The 16,722-nt window shown below is 53.9% G+C and overlaps 3 protein-coding genes across 3 annotated transcripts; all 3 read right to left on the reverse strand.

Annotated features, from left to right (window-relative positions):
- Positions 1-260: 260 nt before the first annotated feature.
- On the reverse strand, positions 261-2,769 carry PG986_008968 (uncharacterized protein; the record flags this gene model as incomplete). Its single annotated transcript, XM_066845190.1, has 9 exons — positions 261-553; positions 653-766; positions 917-1,055; positions 1,127-1,223; positions 1,301-1,442; positions 1,526-2,270; positions 2,343-2,441; positions 2,562-2,590; positions 2,685-2,769. 9 exons carry the CDS (start codon positions 2,767-2,769, stop codon positions 261-263), a joined length of 1,743 nt encoding a protein of 580 aa, XP_066697588.1.
- A 1,087-nt stretch (positions 2,770-3,856) lies between these two features.
- PG986_008969 (pH-response regulator protein palA/prr-1) lies at positions 3,857-6,520 on the reverse strand (the record flags this gene model as incomplete). Its single annotated transcript, XM_066845191.1, has 2 exons — positions 3,857-5,505; positions 5,569-6,520. The coding sequence occupies 2 exons, from the start codon at positions 6,518-6,520 to the stop codon at positions 3,857-3,859; spliced, it is 2,601 nt and encodes an 866-aa protein (XP_066697589.1).
- Positions 6,521-8,173: 1,653 nt separating this feature from the next.
- On the reverse strand, positions 8,174-9,811 carry PG986_008970 (uncharacterized protein; the record flags this gene model as incomplete). Its single annotated transcript, XM_066845192.1, has 1 exon — positions 8,174-9,811. One exon carries the CDS (start codon positions 9,809-9,811, stop codon positions 8,174-8,176), a length of 1,638 nt encoding a protein of 545 aa, XP_066697590.1.
- Between the last annotated feature and the right edge of the window lie 6,911 nt (positions 9,812-16,722).

Consider the following 16,722-nt stretch of genomic DNA (forward strand, 5'->3'; position numbering starts at 1 on the left):
TTCGCGAGTCTGGACAAGAAAAAACGTTTCACCCGCCTCAAACCAAGATCGCACGGTTTTCGTCCGTAAAAGTAAGCTTACAACCAGTATGCCAGCTATTGACAAGACTCTGGCCCCGTCGAACCCCCTCTGTCTCCGTGCCAATCTCAAGCTCTCTTGGATTAATCTTATCGTTACGGAGTCTCAGGAGACTTGTGCCTACCTGTCCCAGCTACTTCAGAGTATGTAGCAATATCGGCAAGTGTTATGTGGTTACTTTTCTACTTCGTGGGCCCGGCCTTCACCGCCACCACCGTCGTCGGACCCGATCCCGAGTTGGAGTCTTCTCCACCAGCGCCACCAGTATCAGCGATGGCAGAAGAAGAAATCCTCTCAGTTTCCGCATCGACCAGCGCCTGGGGCCGCGCCCGCCGCGTCATCTCGTCGTTGCCGCAGACCAGGACGGACGGGTTCCGGATGAAGATCTGGTCCATGTCCTCGAGCGTGCGGTTCGAGGTCTCGGGGTAGAAGCAGAAGACGATGGGCGCGAAGCAGATACAGAAAGCGGAAAATACTAATTTTAGGTAGGGGGGTCAGTTATTCGGCCAGAAATAGTGTGTGGTTGGAAGGCAAGGCAAGGAGCAGGGTGATTAAGGGGGAAGATCCAACGTACTCAGATAGAAAGCCCAGCGTAGGTTATCCACGCCGGCCTTGGTGAACTGGACCACGACAAACGCCATGAGCCAGTTCGTTCCCGTAGCCGCCGCCGCGCCGCGCGAGCGCCAACCTGTCGTTGGGTGTTAGAACGGAAACTCGACATAACACAGGTTACCCAGGAGGCATTGTTCAGTATTCACATGACTTGACGTATAAAAAGCAGAAGCAAGGGGTTGACCATGGTGGGAAGAAGCCCTCCTGGGAGGTGTTGGTTGCTTACCGAGAGAATTGATCTCAGCCGAGTAGACCCAGGGAACACCACCCCAGGTCGGCGAGAAGAAGACATGGTACAAGATGAACATGGCGACTGTCACGTTGCCCATCTGCAACCACGCGGCTCGAATATCAGCATCAGTGCTCTCTGGAGTTTCTTAGTGCTCTCGGCAAAGGAGTGCCCCAGATATCCCCAGAGCGTAGATTGGATACTCACCGTCTTAGTCTTCGAGGGATCGTCCTCGCCCACTTTCAAGCAGATAGCCGCGATAAGATGGCAGACCGCCATGCCAACGGCTCCGTTCAGCATCAACCTACATGACACACGCACTTCAGTCAGTGTCTCTAGTACTTGTATGAGCTGAACGGCTTGATGAGGGTGAAAACATACTTCCGGCGTCCAATGCGGTCGATGACAAACAGACTGCAAAAGGCGGCGACGAGGTAAATGGTACCGCTGACGGCGGTGAGAAGTCGGCTCATCTGTTCGTCGAATCCGACATCCTCATGCAACAGCGTCGGGAAATAGAAGCCTTTCGGGAGAGTAGAAGGTTGTCAGCATACGTTTCCACTCGCCATAGTCTACCGGGCCTTGGCGGCACCACATCAGACTCACCTAATGCGTTGATTCCCGAGAACTGCTGCATAAGCTGCGTCCCACAAGCCAGCAAGAGGCGCCGGAAGTTCTGCGTCTTGTCACGATGGCACAGCACATCGATAAGGGGCACGCGGCTCTCGCGCTCCAGCCGGATGGCCGTCTTGATGGAGCGGTACTCGGCAACCACCAGGGGATCCTCTTGCTGCGGTAGGCCCCGCCCTTCCTCGTTCTCATCACTCTCACTGCTCTCGGAAGAAGCAGGCCCGCAGCCGCTGCCTCCACCGCCGCTGATCTGCGCAATAACGCGCAACGCCTCCTCATCCCGATCCACGAGCAGCAGCCACCGCGGCGACTCCGGCACCCACGCCAACAACGGCAGCACCGCAGCAAAGACCAACTGAAATGCGAGCGGGAACCGCCACTGCATCGCGCCGCCGGCCCCGTGGTCATGAAAATACATGCCATAACTGATCCAGTTGGCCAGGCAGAAGCACGAGACGTTGGAGCTGGCGCCGACGACCAGCAGGCGGCCCCGCAGGTGCGAGCGCGCGCACTCGGCCAGGTAGACGGGGCTGATGGTCGAGGTCATGCCCATGCCGACGCCGTTGACGACGCGGCCGACGAGCAGCTGCGGCAGGTGCCAGCTCGTGAACTGCAGGACCGCGCCCGCGAGGTTCAGGGAGTGGCCGAGCGCGATGGTGCGCTTGCGGCCGAGCTTGTCGCCGAGGACGAAGGCGGCGATGGCGCCGAAGAAGGCGCCGAGCTGCGATCGTTAGGTTCCCGGTCAAGAATGGGTTCGTATGGGTTTAGCGAAGAGGTTTGAGAGGTAACGTACCAAGAAGCAGCTCGTAACGATCCCGGATATAGCTGCATCATTTGTTTGAGGGAACAACCTCTGGAAGTCCTCGGAAACCAGGACACCGGCGAAGACACCCTGTTCACCATGGTCAGCTCGAATCACTTTTCCCTTTTGTCCCTCCTATTAGGTTGCGACATGACATCATGTATTGATCGATAACCAGGTACACAACGAGAAAAGGTATGCCTTATTTACCTGGCAGTATCCAAACCAGCACGAAGAGACTAACGCAGTATCTCATCAGCATATCCCCTTCCCTCTCAAACGAAGGTATCAGGCCACTCCGGCATGGGGATCATGTTAGAAATCACTGCTTACCAGCATCAACAAGGGTAATGACACCAATGAGCGTCCCGCCACTCAGGCGCGCCCTATTCCGGGGCGGCGGAACGACGACTGCCATCACGCCGGCTGGTAGGTATCTAAAGAGCTGTAACGTAAAAGATTCGCCGTAAAAGGGACAACAAAATCAACATAAAACCGCTTCCATTCGCCTTTCTATAGAGAGAGGCGTCTATGAAAATCTTCTAAACATATATATACCAGAGAAAAATAAAACAAAAAGCGGACTCGATACGGTTGGGCAACTACCGATAAAGAGGGTGCAGCATCGGCGCCACTCGAGTCCGTCAGGGATCTAGGGGTCCAGCGGTCGGTCCACGACAGACACAAGCAAAACGCCCGCCGCGCCGCCCTCGCGGATCTAAGCGACGAATGCCGGATGTTGGGAGCACACATCGGTGTGCAGCAGCAGGGATTTGTTTGCCCCTCCATCTCTCACGAAAGCAGGTTGGTGGGTGGGTTCCATCGCAACTTTTGTTCGAGACTATCGAGCCAACAAACAGGGCAAACAGCACGACAACTGACAAAACATCAACATGTGTTAGATGCGGTGTGCCTGGAAGGGGTAATCTGTCGGCTTTGCTGCGCTCTCTACGGGGCGGCCGCCTTTTTCTTTCCCCCTTCCCACCCATTCTCACCGAAGCCGGCCGGCTGTGGTGTGATGGATACCACATATTTTTACCCACACCCATCCCGGGGGTTAAACATACAACTTTCGATTGTGTTTGGATGGCTGATTGCCCGAGGTGGAGTATAAATGCATGCCGCTTTCTCTTAGTGTCCCATATTCTCAACTCAATCGGCCAAGGAAAAGATGTCGGAGCAGCCAATTCGAGGATAGCCTGTCCTGCAAGCCGCACGTTGGGTGCTGGATTGGTGCTTGGCAGCAGTTTCTTACTGCCTCCAACTTCGTACCCTTCATGTGATCTTCTTCTTCTTCTATTCTACCAGACAATCCATGAATAAGGAAGAGTATATCCCAGATTGCAGCGTGGATGTATGGATAAGGTGTGCGGCAACGTAATACATAAAGTGTGTATAGCACACAGGAATTGTCTATCCTGTAAGCCTTATCGCAGCGAATGAGGCTTTTGTATCGTCGCTCATTCGCATAGTACAATGCAGTCTTTCCCATCTAAGCCCATAAATCAACCAAAGCGAATCCCGCCTTTGGGATCCCACGTATTCTGGCCACCCTTGGGCGCGCCTTGTCCAGCAGCTCCAGAAGGCGCCGGCCCGCCCCCGAACTTGATCCCCATCTCCGGATTCCACATGGCCTGCATCGGATTCGCCCTCGGCTGCTGGGGTTGCGGCGCCAAAGTCTCTGCCGGAGGTGCCCAGGACTGTATGCGGGCCTCCACCGGACTGTGAACCGACTGTCGGGATGGCTGCTGCTGCTGCAGTTGTTGCTGTTGCTGATGCAAGAACGACTGAGCCTGGCTTTGCTGCTGCGGAGACGGCTGCTGACTCTGAACAGGTGCGTAGTTCTGGGCAGCCTGCTGCTGGTGATCGAGGGAAAGCCCGTGCAGGGGCGGCATACTGATCTCGTCCTCGATCATGCGCGCCTCTCGGCGGCGTTCCGTGACGAACGTCCGGGCCCCGTCGCGGAAGCCGCCCACGATCCGACTAAGATCGTTGTAGAACTTGCGCCCGACCTCGACGTTGCTGACGAGCTCCTTATACTTGTAGTACGCATTCTCCAGCTTCTGCAGGGCCTGTTCGCGCTCGCGGTTGCCCTTGTCGCCCACAATCTTCTTCTGGCTCTCGAACTCGCGGTTGACGCGGATCAGGTCGTTGATGAGCTTCTCCTGCTCGGTCCCTTCCTTTTGCACCAGCTCCAAGTCAGGTTCGTAGAGCAAGTCCAAGCGCTTCTCGAAGAAATCTTCAAAATGAGCAGGCACAATCGCGGCTGCGACAGTCTGGGAGCGCTCTAGTCTCCCTGCTTCAACCAATATGTCCGACTTGATGTCATCGCTCTTGGCTTTCTCTCGAAGTGCCTCGGCCTTGCGTCGCCTCCGGCTCTCCAGGCGTGTCACGTCGTTATATGCACTTCGTAAACGACCGATGGCAGGCTTGAGGGATTCGGGGATCTCGGTACGCCGGGAGGATGGCACAAAGTCCATGATACACCGATCGGACCCAGCAAGTACTGCAAGAATGGGCTCGATGGCGCGGAACTTGTCACGAACCACCCCATCGCTGCTGGCACTGTTACCAAACCAACCCTCCGCTTCCGCCACCTGGTTCCAAAGCTTTGCCCCCTGGGTTGGCTCAACCCGGCTTTCGGGACGAGCCCAGCGGTCAGTGCCATACCGGCGTTGAAGCCGGTTATCCTCTTCCTCCTCAGCCTGCAGTAGCTCCTTTCCTTCCTCGAACACTGCTATATCGGCAGCTCTCAACTTGTCAATGTCGGCAAAGCTACGCTGCAATCGGCTGATCGCATCAGCTTGCCTAATTTCCTCGGCATGCTGTACCAGAGTTCCAGGCAACCCAAGAGGCTTCTCGAAAGCCTGTATGGACCCAGGTAGGTTAAGCGAAGACAGTATTTCGTGTATCCTTTCGTTGAGAACTTCCAACTCGGCAATAATATTTTGGTTGACCATCCGGTCTCGCCGCTCCTCGTAGATAGACACAGCAATGTGCACCGAGTACGGAACCAGCTTTGTAAACAGTGCTGGTCCAAACTCGCACTTTTCTCCCAGATGGTCCAGCGGTGATGCCACTTCCGGTGGTATGCGTGCGAATGCCATATTTGCGCGATCGAGGATATTGAGTTCGGATTTTGGCGGTACGATATCTGAGTAAAGTTAGATCTGGTGCCTGCCCCTGAACCGTTTTTTTTATTGCAAGTCACACTTACGCAGGAAAATCATGTCGTTGTCCTTCTCGGCCCTCTTCAAGTCTTCCTCCACGCGCTTCTTGAGCCCATTGAGATCGTCCACGACAATTTTGCTCAAGTATCCGCCTCTTGTCTCCTTTAAGCCTTCGTTGACGCATGCGACTGCATCTTGTAACCTCGCGACCTCTTCTCCATATTTCCTCTTCTCTAGACAGTCGCATGCTGCCCGGTACTGCGCCGCCGCCGCAAAGTGATGGTGTTTCGCGCTCATGTGGTGTATCCAGCTACTGCTGATGGCCTCGGACCGCATAGCCGCCTCGCCCGCCGTGTTGTATAAGTCACTAACTCGTGCAGCCAGCTTGGCGATCGACGCATCCTTGTAGCCGTCCATAACGGCCTTTTGCCAGAAGCACTCCTGGCTCTGCGCCAGCTGCAGCTGCATCAGCGACTCGAGGGTGTGCTCGTCCATGTCCTCGGGCGGCGTCGTGCGCAGCTCGGTGATGACCTCGTCCTTGAGGTGCTTGAGCACGCCAGCCGACATGCTAAAGTAGCTCGCGGCCGTCTTGAGGCCCTCGGTCGCGGACCGGTTGCTCGCGATGGCGAGCTGCGAGTAGAGCGCCGCGAGGTTGTAGAGGATGTTGGCGAGCTCGAACTTGAGGTTGTTGTGCACGATGGGCCGCTCGGTGTTGTAGCCCAGCGAGGGGTACCAGGTGAAGTCGGCGCCGATGTCGATGGGGAACTTGCCACCCATCCAGACGAGCTGGGCGGCGTAGGCCTGCAGCTTCTTGACGCCGCTCTGGTGCGCCTCCCGGACGTTGACGGCGTCCCGCTGCAGCGCGTCGATGACTTCGAGGTCCTGGCGGAACATGTCCGGATGCTGATCATACTTGGTCGAGATGTACTGCCGCACCGCGGTCGAGAGCGACAGCGCGGTCCCCTTGCGGAAGGGGACGGCGAGGATGTTGTTTTGCATCTGGTCGGATTTCTATGTGGCCCGATGAAAGGTTCTTGGACGGCGGGTAGAGTAGGTAGTGAAATCGCAAGGGCTTGCTAGAACTAGGCATCTAAAAACTAAAGGGACCCGTCAAATCCATGAGGCAGAATTGGGCAGCGAGTAACGGAGTGAACTGGTCGGTGATGGAGCACAGGCCGAAGTTCGCGACAGCAGCAATGACTTCATCCCGCCAAGCTGGAAACGGCCTTTTTTAGTCATTCAATATGGCGGGGTCTTCCTGGCCGGGCGACAAAGCCAGCACGGGTGCCTTGGGCTTTGTTCGGGTGGCTTTTGGAGGGGGAGAGGTGGCTGACGCCCTTAGGTGGCTGGCTTCAGGTTCTGTCCGATCGCTTCCAATCTTCCAAGCGTGGTCTCCACAAGTTAGGCAGTTATCGGGGTTACGAACAGTGTAGCCGCAACCTTCCAACTGTTGATCCCACCGTCCAACCCTCCTCAGATCATTTGTACGTAACATATCCTATTTTTAACACAGCTAGCTGGTCGAAGCTCCATGTGCAAAGGACGGTGTTTCTGGTCACGAATACTGCCCGATTCTCATACCAGGAAGGAATGCGAGCCGGACCACACGAGGGCAGTTAAGTTTCAGGTTTTACTCGTCCTGCGGTCACCTCACCCACTTCACTCGTCTCATCATGAATCCCCTGCAACCGTAGTATTTTAATACATTTCGTATTTCTGCATTGCCTATGTACTGTGCTTCGCTTCGAGGAGGAATTCACAGGACCCTGTTCCGAGCACTTCGATGTCCAGGGCTGGTGCGGAACCCCCATCCAACAGAGCAGCTAGCTGCAAGACCGCCCGCCCTCGCTTTGTTCGCCTTGAAAAAGATCCCCAAAACCTTGCCATATCGCCGGGCCAAGTCTGAATGTGCATCGCGCGACAACCGAAAACTTCCGTTCGTAATCCAAGGACCTTCCCAAGAACACCTATACACCAAGGGACTCCCCTACTTCAAACGACTTCTATCGCGTACAAGATTCGATTTTTTTTTGGGGGGGGTAACAGAAACAGAAAATGGTAAAATAACAAGAAATTGATTTGTTGGCACGAAGATGGCTGTCCATACTCCGTTACATATGCGCAAAATGGTTGCTCAAGGGTCGTCATTGCTGAACGCCGGGCTTGCCGTAGCTCGATTTAAAACGGTGTGCTAATGAATATAGTGGTTGAGAAGGACTGTGGTGAAGTTGAAACTCGACCGACCCATCAAAAACGATGGAGCGAGTATGCCAAGTATTAGGAATTATCGTTGATACGGGAAGGGTCCAAAGGAAGCGAGGGCGACGCTGCGAGTCCTGAAGCAGGGCAGCATGTATCCTCGCCAGGCCTAGCGAGTAGAAGCAATGACGTGTCGGCTCAATCGTGAAGCAGCAGCGCTCCAATCAATCATCGCCATTGTTGCCCCTAATGAGGACCCGGAGCGGCGGCGGGTGGTCTTACGACCAAAGTCAAAAAAAGGAGATCAACCGATCTCGGTGGGTGTAAAAACCTGCATACAGCCGTCTCGAGAAGACCAGCTGGGGGAATATGTGGAAAAGGGCGAAGAGAGCTTCTGCCAATTAAGGCTGTCATCCAAAGGGTCGTATCTCATATCGTCTAGTATGCAGGTTTTCAGGGCACCCACACGAGCTCGATGATGCCATCATTTTGAGACAAGGGGTTGTTCTCCGGGTCGACCCATCTCCAGTCGTTGGCTTTGCGTACATAGATCTGACTGACGGTGTTGTCGTCGTTCAGTGTGGCCTCCTGCAGATCCCAGCTGATCTTCCTGCCCGTCTTGAGAAGGCTGGGTCGTTGGGGATCAAAAACGTAGTCCAAGTTCCAGCCCTTGTCCTGGGGCGCGGCGGCGAATGTTCTCTCCATCTGGTTCATGTTGAAATCGATACCCTTGGGGTACTTGACCACGCTGAAGCTTGTCGAGAGGACGAAGTCATCCTTGGTGCGGAATCGCTGGAAAGTGCAGTCCTCGCCACAGATGTGGGCGATCTTGGTGTATTGCCAAGGAAGGGCAGAGTGCCAACCGCCGCCCTTGAAGTGGTGCAGAGAGATGGGCTGGATGCCGGCCTCGTAGAATCCGGACGGGTCGCCGTAGAGATCCAGCTGGTACAGCCCGTGCAGAACGCTCAGGCGCACATCGCTGTTCTCGTAGATGCACTTGCGGAGAAGGATATCACCTTGGGGACCCCAGCCAGAGTTGGACTCCCGAATCTTCTCCTCGGACTTGCAGCTGTCGTAGTTGTTATTCACTTGAGCAGCCAATGGGACGGAGAGGAAAACACCAGCACCGCCAAAAGCTTGGGATCCATGGCGGTCGACGTTGTTGACATCCTCCGACAAGGTACCAATGTAAAGCGGCTCGGTCGGGTCGTATTCCTCAAACTTCTTAGTAAGCTTGTGGACGCTGGGGAAGAAGGTGTCGTCGTCGCAAGTGACGAGCCACTTCTTGTTTGGTCGTTCGGGGTGGTTATACAGAGTCGGGACGAGAGTAAGGTAGCGGACGGCCATTTCCATGCGCGAGTCGGAATGGTACACGTCAACATCCACGCCACGCTCGGTCAAGATCGTCTTGGCCTCGAGAATCTGTTCCTCCGATGCATCCAGGAGCAGAAGCACAAGCTTGCCACCGTTTGACTTGCCCTTGCCGTCAGTCAGCCAGTACGTCCATTCGTTCACGGGGCTCGTCTTGCTCGAGCTGAATCTCTTGAATGTGGTCGAGACACCAAACATGAAATCGCTGAGGTTGCCCGAGGTAGGGTAGGGCGATTCCGGCACGGAGACTTCCAACGGCGGGGTACACTTCTCCTCGCCGTAGCTGTCGGCGTAGTCCAAGTCGATGATCTTGAAAGCAGTAGGCAGGAAGTCCTGTTGCAGCTTCGTCATGGTCTTTCGGGCGATGGGTTCGCGGTTGATCTTGACGTAGCGCTTGAAGTATTCGAATCCCTTTTTAAGCTCGTATTTGGTTTGCAATGCGGCCATGTCGGTAGTGTTGATGCGACAGTCCATAACGGCATTAGAGACTGGCACAGCATCCACGGCGGGTGCTGTTCCTGTGGGCTCCTTGCCAAGTGGTTGCTGCGTGCTCGCATCTTTGGGCTTAGGCGTAGTCGCCTTGATAATATGTGTGGTCACACCATCTATCCTGTCCGTCCTCCATGTGAGGGCTAGCAGAAACAAGAGCGCGACTGCGAACAGGACGCATCTTGAGAACGGGTTTCTCATACTGAAAAACCGTTGGTGTGGTGCGGGCATCTTAGCTCCCATGGTAAGTAGTGGTCACAGAGTTGCCGAGATCACTGTATGGGGCGTGCTCAGGGGGGGATGTATGTATATGGGTGTGGTATGGTATTTCTTCTTTCGCAATCAGCGCCGGGGCGTCATATAAGAACGTCACACGTCCTGGTGCGGTCCAAGCGATTCGGTCGTCGTGGCTTGGTGTAGCAGATGACGGGAGCCGTTGACTTGACAGCTGCGACAAGGCGAGTGGAAAGTGGTATGGTTAGGGGGCGGGATGAGCTGGCGATTGGAGAGCTCGGATCGGTTGTCTTACACAACTACTGCGTTAAAAGAACGACTTACACCTCAGTACCCTGATGGCAGAAATGAGACAAGCATAAAGAAGAAAGAGGGAAAGCGACCTTCCGACGGACGAATGTCAGATGGTGTAGTAGCTATCGAGTCCCTACTGTCGTCGTAGAGAAACAGACAGAGAGGAAATAAGAGGCGAAAGAGAAGAAATAGCGATCCAAGAAGGAGTCCCGAGCGAGTGTAGGGGGAGAGAGAGAACTTGGCTTCGAAAAGGGTGGGAGGGCATGTGGATAATTACATTAGATGTACTCGACGGAAAAGGGTCCCTTTTCTTGGTCCCCTTCTTCCACTTCTACCTTAGTTCTAGCCCCCCCTCCCCCAGCACTGCTGCACCTACAAGCAGCCAGGGGGATTGACGGTATGAAGATAGGCGCATAAGGAAAGCCGGCCGTAGGTACTGGCCTCAATGCACGCAACACAGTAAGTTGCTGGCGAGGGGACGACGGAGCTGGCACGGGTGGACCTGGATGGGAAGGATGTGGAGTCCGCTGTATCCTGCTTCGTTCGGATGTTCAGGGGGGCTGGTTAATGAGACTAAAGCAGAAAATGGAGGTTCGACCACCCCTGTCGCCCTGCCCGGGCCCCTGTGCAGCGTGTACTGTGCCTGGCTTGCAGCCTGTCGTGCATGCTTGCATACAACTCTCGCCTCCGGGGCGATGCGCAATCAGCAGTCGGCCATGTACCTGTTTAGCTGTTTCTGATCGCAGAAAACGATAAAAGAATACCAGATTAACGAAAAGGAGAAGGCTGCCAGGGTGTGGCCTGAGTTCTGCTAGGTGCTAGAGTCCCAAAAAGTCCCTATCATCACACACACCCGAGATTCGTCGTTAATTGGTGACCGCTCGTTTAACCAACTGGCCTTCCTGTTTCCTGTGCCCGTGAGCCGTGTGCCGCTCGAGAGTCGAGACAGGCACATCCCGTCTTCTTCGATGTCTGACTTAAGTACGGTTCTGATCGTCCGCTTCGTGCTGGGCCAGCTCCGACTCCAACTATGGGCGCGCCGTCCCTTTCAGCTGAACTGTATTCACAGCTAGATAGACTCACGCAATTATCCGAACTTCTTCAGGCCAGCACTAATGTGCCTTACAGCCCTCTGACTGCCATTGTTTTTCTGGCTATTGAAGAAATCGTGTGCTGGCTAACCTCAGGAAGTAGCATCCGCCGCCCAGTTGCCAAGGAACGTGGAAAGCTGAGTCCACCGCGCGTGGCGCTTTGAGCCTTGAAAACGAGTGATTGGTCCCACAAGTCTAGATTGAGCAAGATTGAGCTACGCGTAATCACAGATGATGGCAACCCATTGGCCGGCCATGTATCCCTCCCTACCCAGTATACTTCTCCCACGCAAGCACAAACACATCTCGAGCATGAGCATACGGTGGCGGTGCCTGCTATACTACTACTACGCCTTACGCTTTCGTGTTGTGCGTACAGCACAGCACGCCTGACGACTGTCTGTCTGTGATTAAGAGCATCGGCAGCACTGTCCTCGTTCGCATGAAGCGGGTGTGGAGCCAAGTAAGTTTATCGAGTAATTGGGTGTGTGCATGTGTTTGTATGTAAACGAGATGCGTGCGGCACGGTACAGGAGAACGAGGGAGGATTGCGAAATCCCATGTTGTTTACCCTGGTCAGCCCAAAATGAGTCTCGGTGACCTTGCTGCAGCAATCCTGATTAGGGACATGACAGTTACGTATATATATATATGTGTGTATGCAAGGACAGAGTCTCAATCCGATACGACACTTACCTACATTTGCAGTCAGGAGATTCTGGCATGAGCCCTCCTCTCCCGCCTCTGCCATCCTATGTTTATAGTGTGCAAACTAACGCCTTAAATACGATGAGTTAAGAAAACACGAGGGTCCTGGACTCCTGGTGTTCGGAGCTACTTGATTGACCAGTACAGACTTCAGGTACTGGCGTTCGTATCCCCCTCAATGGCGGTAATACTTCCCTTCACCAAGCTTAAAGTACTGTACGGAGCAAGGAAAATTTAGCACGATCGATGGGCCGTTTTGAACGTTCCACCTTCTCCAGCGCGCTGATTGATTGGTCAAAATAGCCCTGTTCCGGTTTGCACGGCCCTGTTGATCTGTGGCTCTCCGTAGAGTACGGAAAACCAAGGGGGGGCATTACCGCCATTGAGGGGATATGTACGGAAGAAAAGCGTAGCACACGAACCAACTAACCATTAGCAAAACCTATGACTGAATCAGTTAAAACTGCCTACGATACAGTAAATCATAGCATCGAATGATACTCCCAGCGTCCAGCGCTCGATTCTTACTTATGACCGCCACTACTACATCTGTAACTCACTAATAAAACCAGTCGTTTCTTTTTGGATGTTTCTGTGGTGTTAGTTGCAGTAGGCTGGTGGTGAGATGGAAGCTTGATCACACCGTGCCATAACACTGTCTCTAGACTTCTCCCACCCAGCGATCTACCAGACAAGCCCCAGATTGACTCGTGGAGGAATTTCCACAGCGACATCAGACCCATTTTCCATATTACTGGTTACTAGCAGGTGCAGTATAGCACAGTAGATATGCAGCTTGCCTATCATTGATTGTTGAAAGCGAAGGATCGGTGTGGTGCCCAAGCAGCAGCAGCGATATCGCAACCGGAGATTTAATCATTAACCACTCGCCGGCGTCTCTGCGCATTCTGGCATCGAGATACCGTCCACGGGGAACAAGAATCGCCAAGAAAGGTAAAGTTGAGTAAACAGAAGCGAAACAATTCGTCCGATCTGCGAATGTGTCGTCCAGCCTTTTGCAGCAGCGATGCCAGCGTTCCTCCTGAACCGAATTCAGTTCTTTAGTCGTCCCGAACCCTTTTACTGCCTGCTTGCTTGGCTGGTGTTTTCGGTGGTGTGTGGTGAAGAACTTGAAGAAAGGTTACGCGTCAAACCCCCTCCCCTGACAAGGGCCCTTGCCTTCCCTTTCCGCTACTGCTACCCATCATGCGCAACCCGCCAGCCCGCCCTGTCAACTGAAAGATAAAGCCCACAAAAAGCTAGCATCCAACTGAGCGTAGGAGGCTAGGGCTTTCCGGTTCTTGTCCAGGGCCTGAAATAGAGTTTATTAGCAGCAATCAGACATCCTCCAGCCCTGATTAATGCGAGCTACCCGCATCGTCGTATGCACTGAAAATAGCGACAACAAAACGTCAGGAACCAACCTGTTGTTGATTCGTCATTGACCACCATGCGCACATTCCCAGCCTCAATACCGCTTTTCGTTCCGAGTTGTTGTCAACAGTCAACAACGGACGGGGTAAGAGGTATGGGGCCCCCTTGGCCCTCTCGGTCGGTACATTTGCGCAGTCGAAATGGGGTAGACGACGATCAACCCGACTAAACCTTTCTCTTGTGCTTTCTCCATGTGCCATGTACATACCCACAGCGTTTCAGAAGACCCAGCCGTGAATTGACCACTCAGTCCAATCCCATCAGCCTGACAATGGCCCGATGACGTCGCTGAGATGATCTGGGACGCGTTACCAGGAAGACAAACTTGCTCCTTGCTGGTTCCCGGCGGCTGGGTTCTCTTCATTACTGGCCCAGTGGCCTGTATCATATTCCACCAACCAACGGTATGGGAATGAACTATTTCTTTTACTCGGTCCATTTCGGTTTGGTTCACGATGTTGAACTGGGATTGCGGGTTATTATCCAATGTAACCTGCGAGCCCTTCAACGACACAGCTGGTCGGATGACGACAACATGATCGCCCTTGTCTGTATTTCGGTTGTTACCCGTCATCGACACAGGTCTTTTGCTTTTCAGGGTCACCACGTCTTAAGTACGTACGTACGCGGTACATGCTTTAGAGCTTAGCACGCAATGATAAGGGCCAAGATAAAAAAATAAAAAAAAGGTTGATCGGCCACCACGGCCCTTCCGCCTAAATTGGCTTGCTACTTGGCAGGGGCCCTGACTAGCGAGCAATTCCGCGCGAGAAGCAGACACCAACCGCCGCCCATCTCCAAATGCCGCAGAGCAGATGTGCTTAGCCGATGGGATAGCGCGGTCGAATTGCCGAACAGCATATCTTGGCCGCTTCGACCACCAGATCAATTCCATCAATAGAACACCAGCCAGTCCGAGAACTTCAGGGCCACCACCTCCCGTTAGAGGGAACGTCAAAATGGCCAGACAGGGTTACTCCGCGCGGCAGTGTCTCACATACACTCACAGGCGTACAGTTTTTGGTTCAACTATATACAATACCCAACGCTCGTCTGATGTAGAGTTTCGGGTTTCACACCTCTCATGACACCGCGGTCCATCACCTGCCCTGAATAAACACCCAACATCCGTCACAAAACGTTGCTGGCCGCAGGTGACATGACACCTGTCCAGAATCTGTCGCATCTGCACATTCACGACGACACACTGTACTAATAGTGCGCAGTGTGCGTACGGCTGCCGTGCAATCCACATACATGGCAAACTTTTTGCGGTGCAAGAATCCCAAGTCACTACATATTCTTAGCTCCAAAGGAACATTGGAGTTGGATTGGAGGGGGCCAGGGGGCGTTGGAGCCTCAGTGTTTCTCTCTTTTTAGCTCCCAGCCATGCTTTTGGCCAACCCAGTCATGTCCAGCGAATGGTTTGCTGTCGGTTCCTTGAGACAGATAGCCGCAGATTTGATACCCTTCACCCTTGCCGAACAGGCCATTCATGTGCTGAGGTTGTCCGCCATTCGTCCTGTCAGCTCTGGGAAGGCTGTGTAGGTTTCACGCTCCCTCTCAGACTTATGTCCGGAAGAAGCTATGGCCGCCTATGAGCTGCAAGTATGTACATGCAATCGGAATTCCCACTTGACGACGCGTGGCCGGCCTAACAAAATCCCTATTCAACGGGTCCTCATCAGAGTCGTGCAAATGCGATCTGCCCTAATCCTTACCCATTCCATTATCCATCAGGTCTACATGGAGTATCGATCGCCCAGATCGCCCGGCGCTAGGGGTCCGCACCCCAAGACGGCCGTTCGTGGCGCGACGAATCATAGGCACGATACTCCGAAGCTTCCATTACCAAGACGCCGGGAGTATTCTGCACTGTACGTGGGATTCGCGGAGAGCAGCTGGACGGAGAGCGAGACAGATATTCACGTGGGAGGCCGAGGGAAACGATCCTTCAACATGAAACATTCGGCTGGTTCACTTTTTACAGTAGTTGTGCTTGTCTACCAACCAACCTTGCCACTAGCTAGCAGATCTTCCGACCCGTAAGCCACTTGGATTTCCCGCCTCCCGTCCCCCGTTGGCTAGCATCATCTGGTAAAACAGAGAGCCAAGCCTATGCACGCTGCCGCTCCCGTTGACCTCCTTTGGGACGTTTGCCCGTTGGAATCCTTCCAGAATGGTGAATCTGGTTCGACTTGACTGCGGATGGATCTTGCATGCCAAGTTGATTACTGCTTCATCCCAGGATATGAGGGAAGGGGCATGCGTGCTTACATACATGCTCTCCCCTGATGCTAACAAACGGCTATACCTCCTTTTTGTTCTGGCTCTGTCCTACTGCGACCTTCCTCACTACCGGCCGAATTGGCATCGGTTACGCCGTGCATCCTTTTGATCACAACGACCTATCCGTGGCTGGTGAGTTACTTACAAGCTGGAGTCTGACGCGTGATACACTCTTCCTTGGATTCCCATGTTCTATTCGCTTAATAAGCGACAACGTTCTGATGCCATGTAAACGGCCACGGGACAGCACAGCTACGCTTGTATGTTTGGAGGATGCCACTCCTATCTGTACGGGCCCGTTGGCCAAATGACTCGACTGTCGCTGCGTACATGGTGATCTTGATTGCCATGCGGACCTTCGTGTGTACCTTCCTCATAGGCAAGCAAGCAAACGGGTGTGTCGTATATTCTTCCAGGCTCTTGCGAGGAAGAACATTCCAGGCACACGGCAAGCAATATGATTGCAATCGCAGTGGCTCCCGCAACACGCCACCACATAACGAACTCGCATATACTTAAAACCACACCGTCATCATCTTGTGGCCGATGAGGTTCACCTCGATCTCACGCTTGTACTTGAGTGCTACAAATCCCGGTTGACAGAGTACATCATCTCACGCCTTGACTCATAGAAGCAGGCGTCAAAGGTAAATCTGAGAATGTCTTGTGCTTGCTGTGGTGGAATGTCGGATACTTACCCGGTGCGGTGCGTCCGTCTCACAACCAAATGCGGGCAAGTAGGCCACCTTGGTGCTCATGTAGCAAACCAAAAGAGTCGGACCTCCGCAAAGGCGTGACATGCAGATTTGCTATCAAGCGCTCCAGGCTACCCCGTCAGTCCCCCGTGCGGTTACAAGCAGGACTGCGTCCAAGGTTTGTGCAGGCGATACTCGTCTCGCTTACAGGATGGCACGCCTGACAGAGTGCATGGCAAGCAAGGACCAAAGGGAGTAGGCCGCAACGAGAAGAGATATCCGCAGGACCGGGCTTCGAAAGTTCTCTGCCAAACCATGAGTGAGACCTCTCAACGCGTGCTTGACACGAGTTTGGGAAGTATGCAGGTATGCGTTTAAGTGGTGCCCCACTACGTCG

Source organism: Apiospora aurea, assembly GCF_038362705.1.
Source record: "Apiospora aurea strain CBS 24483 chromosome Unknown utg000006l_segment0_segment0, whole genome shotgun sequence".
Lineage (NCBI taxonomy): Eukaryota > Fungi > Ascomycota > Sordariomycetes > Amphisphaeriales > Apiosporaceae > Apiospora > Apiospora aurea.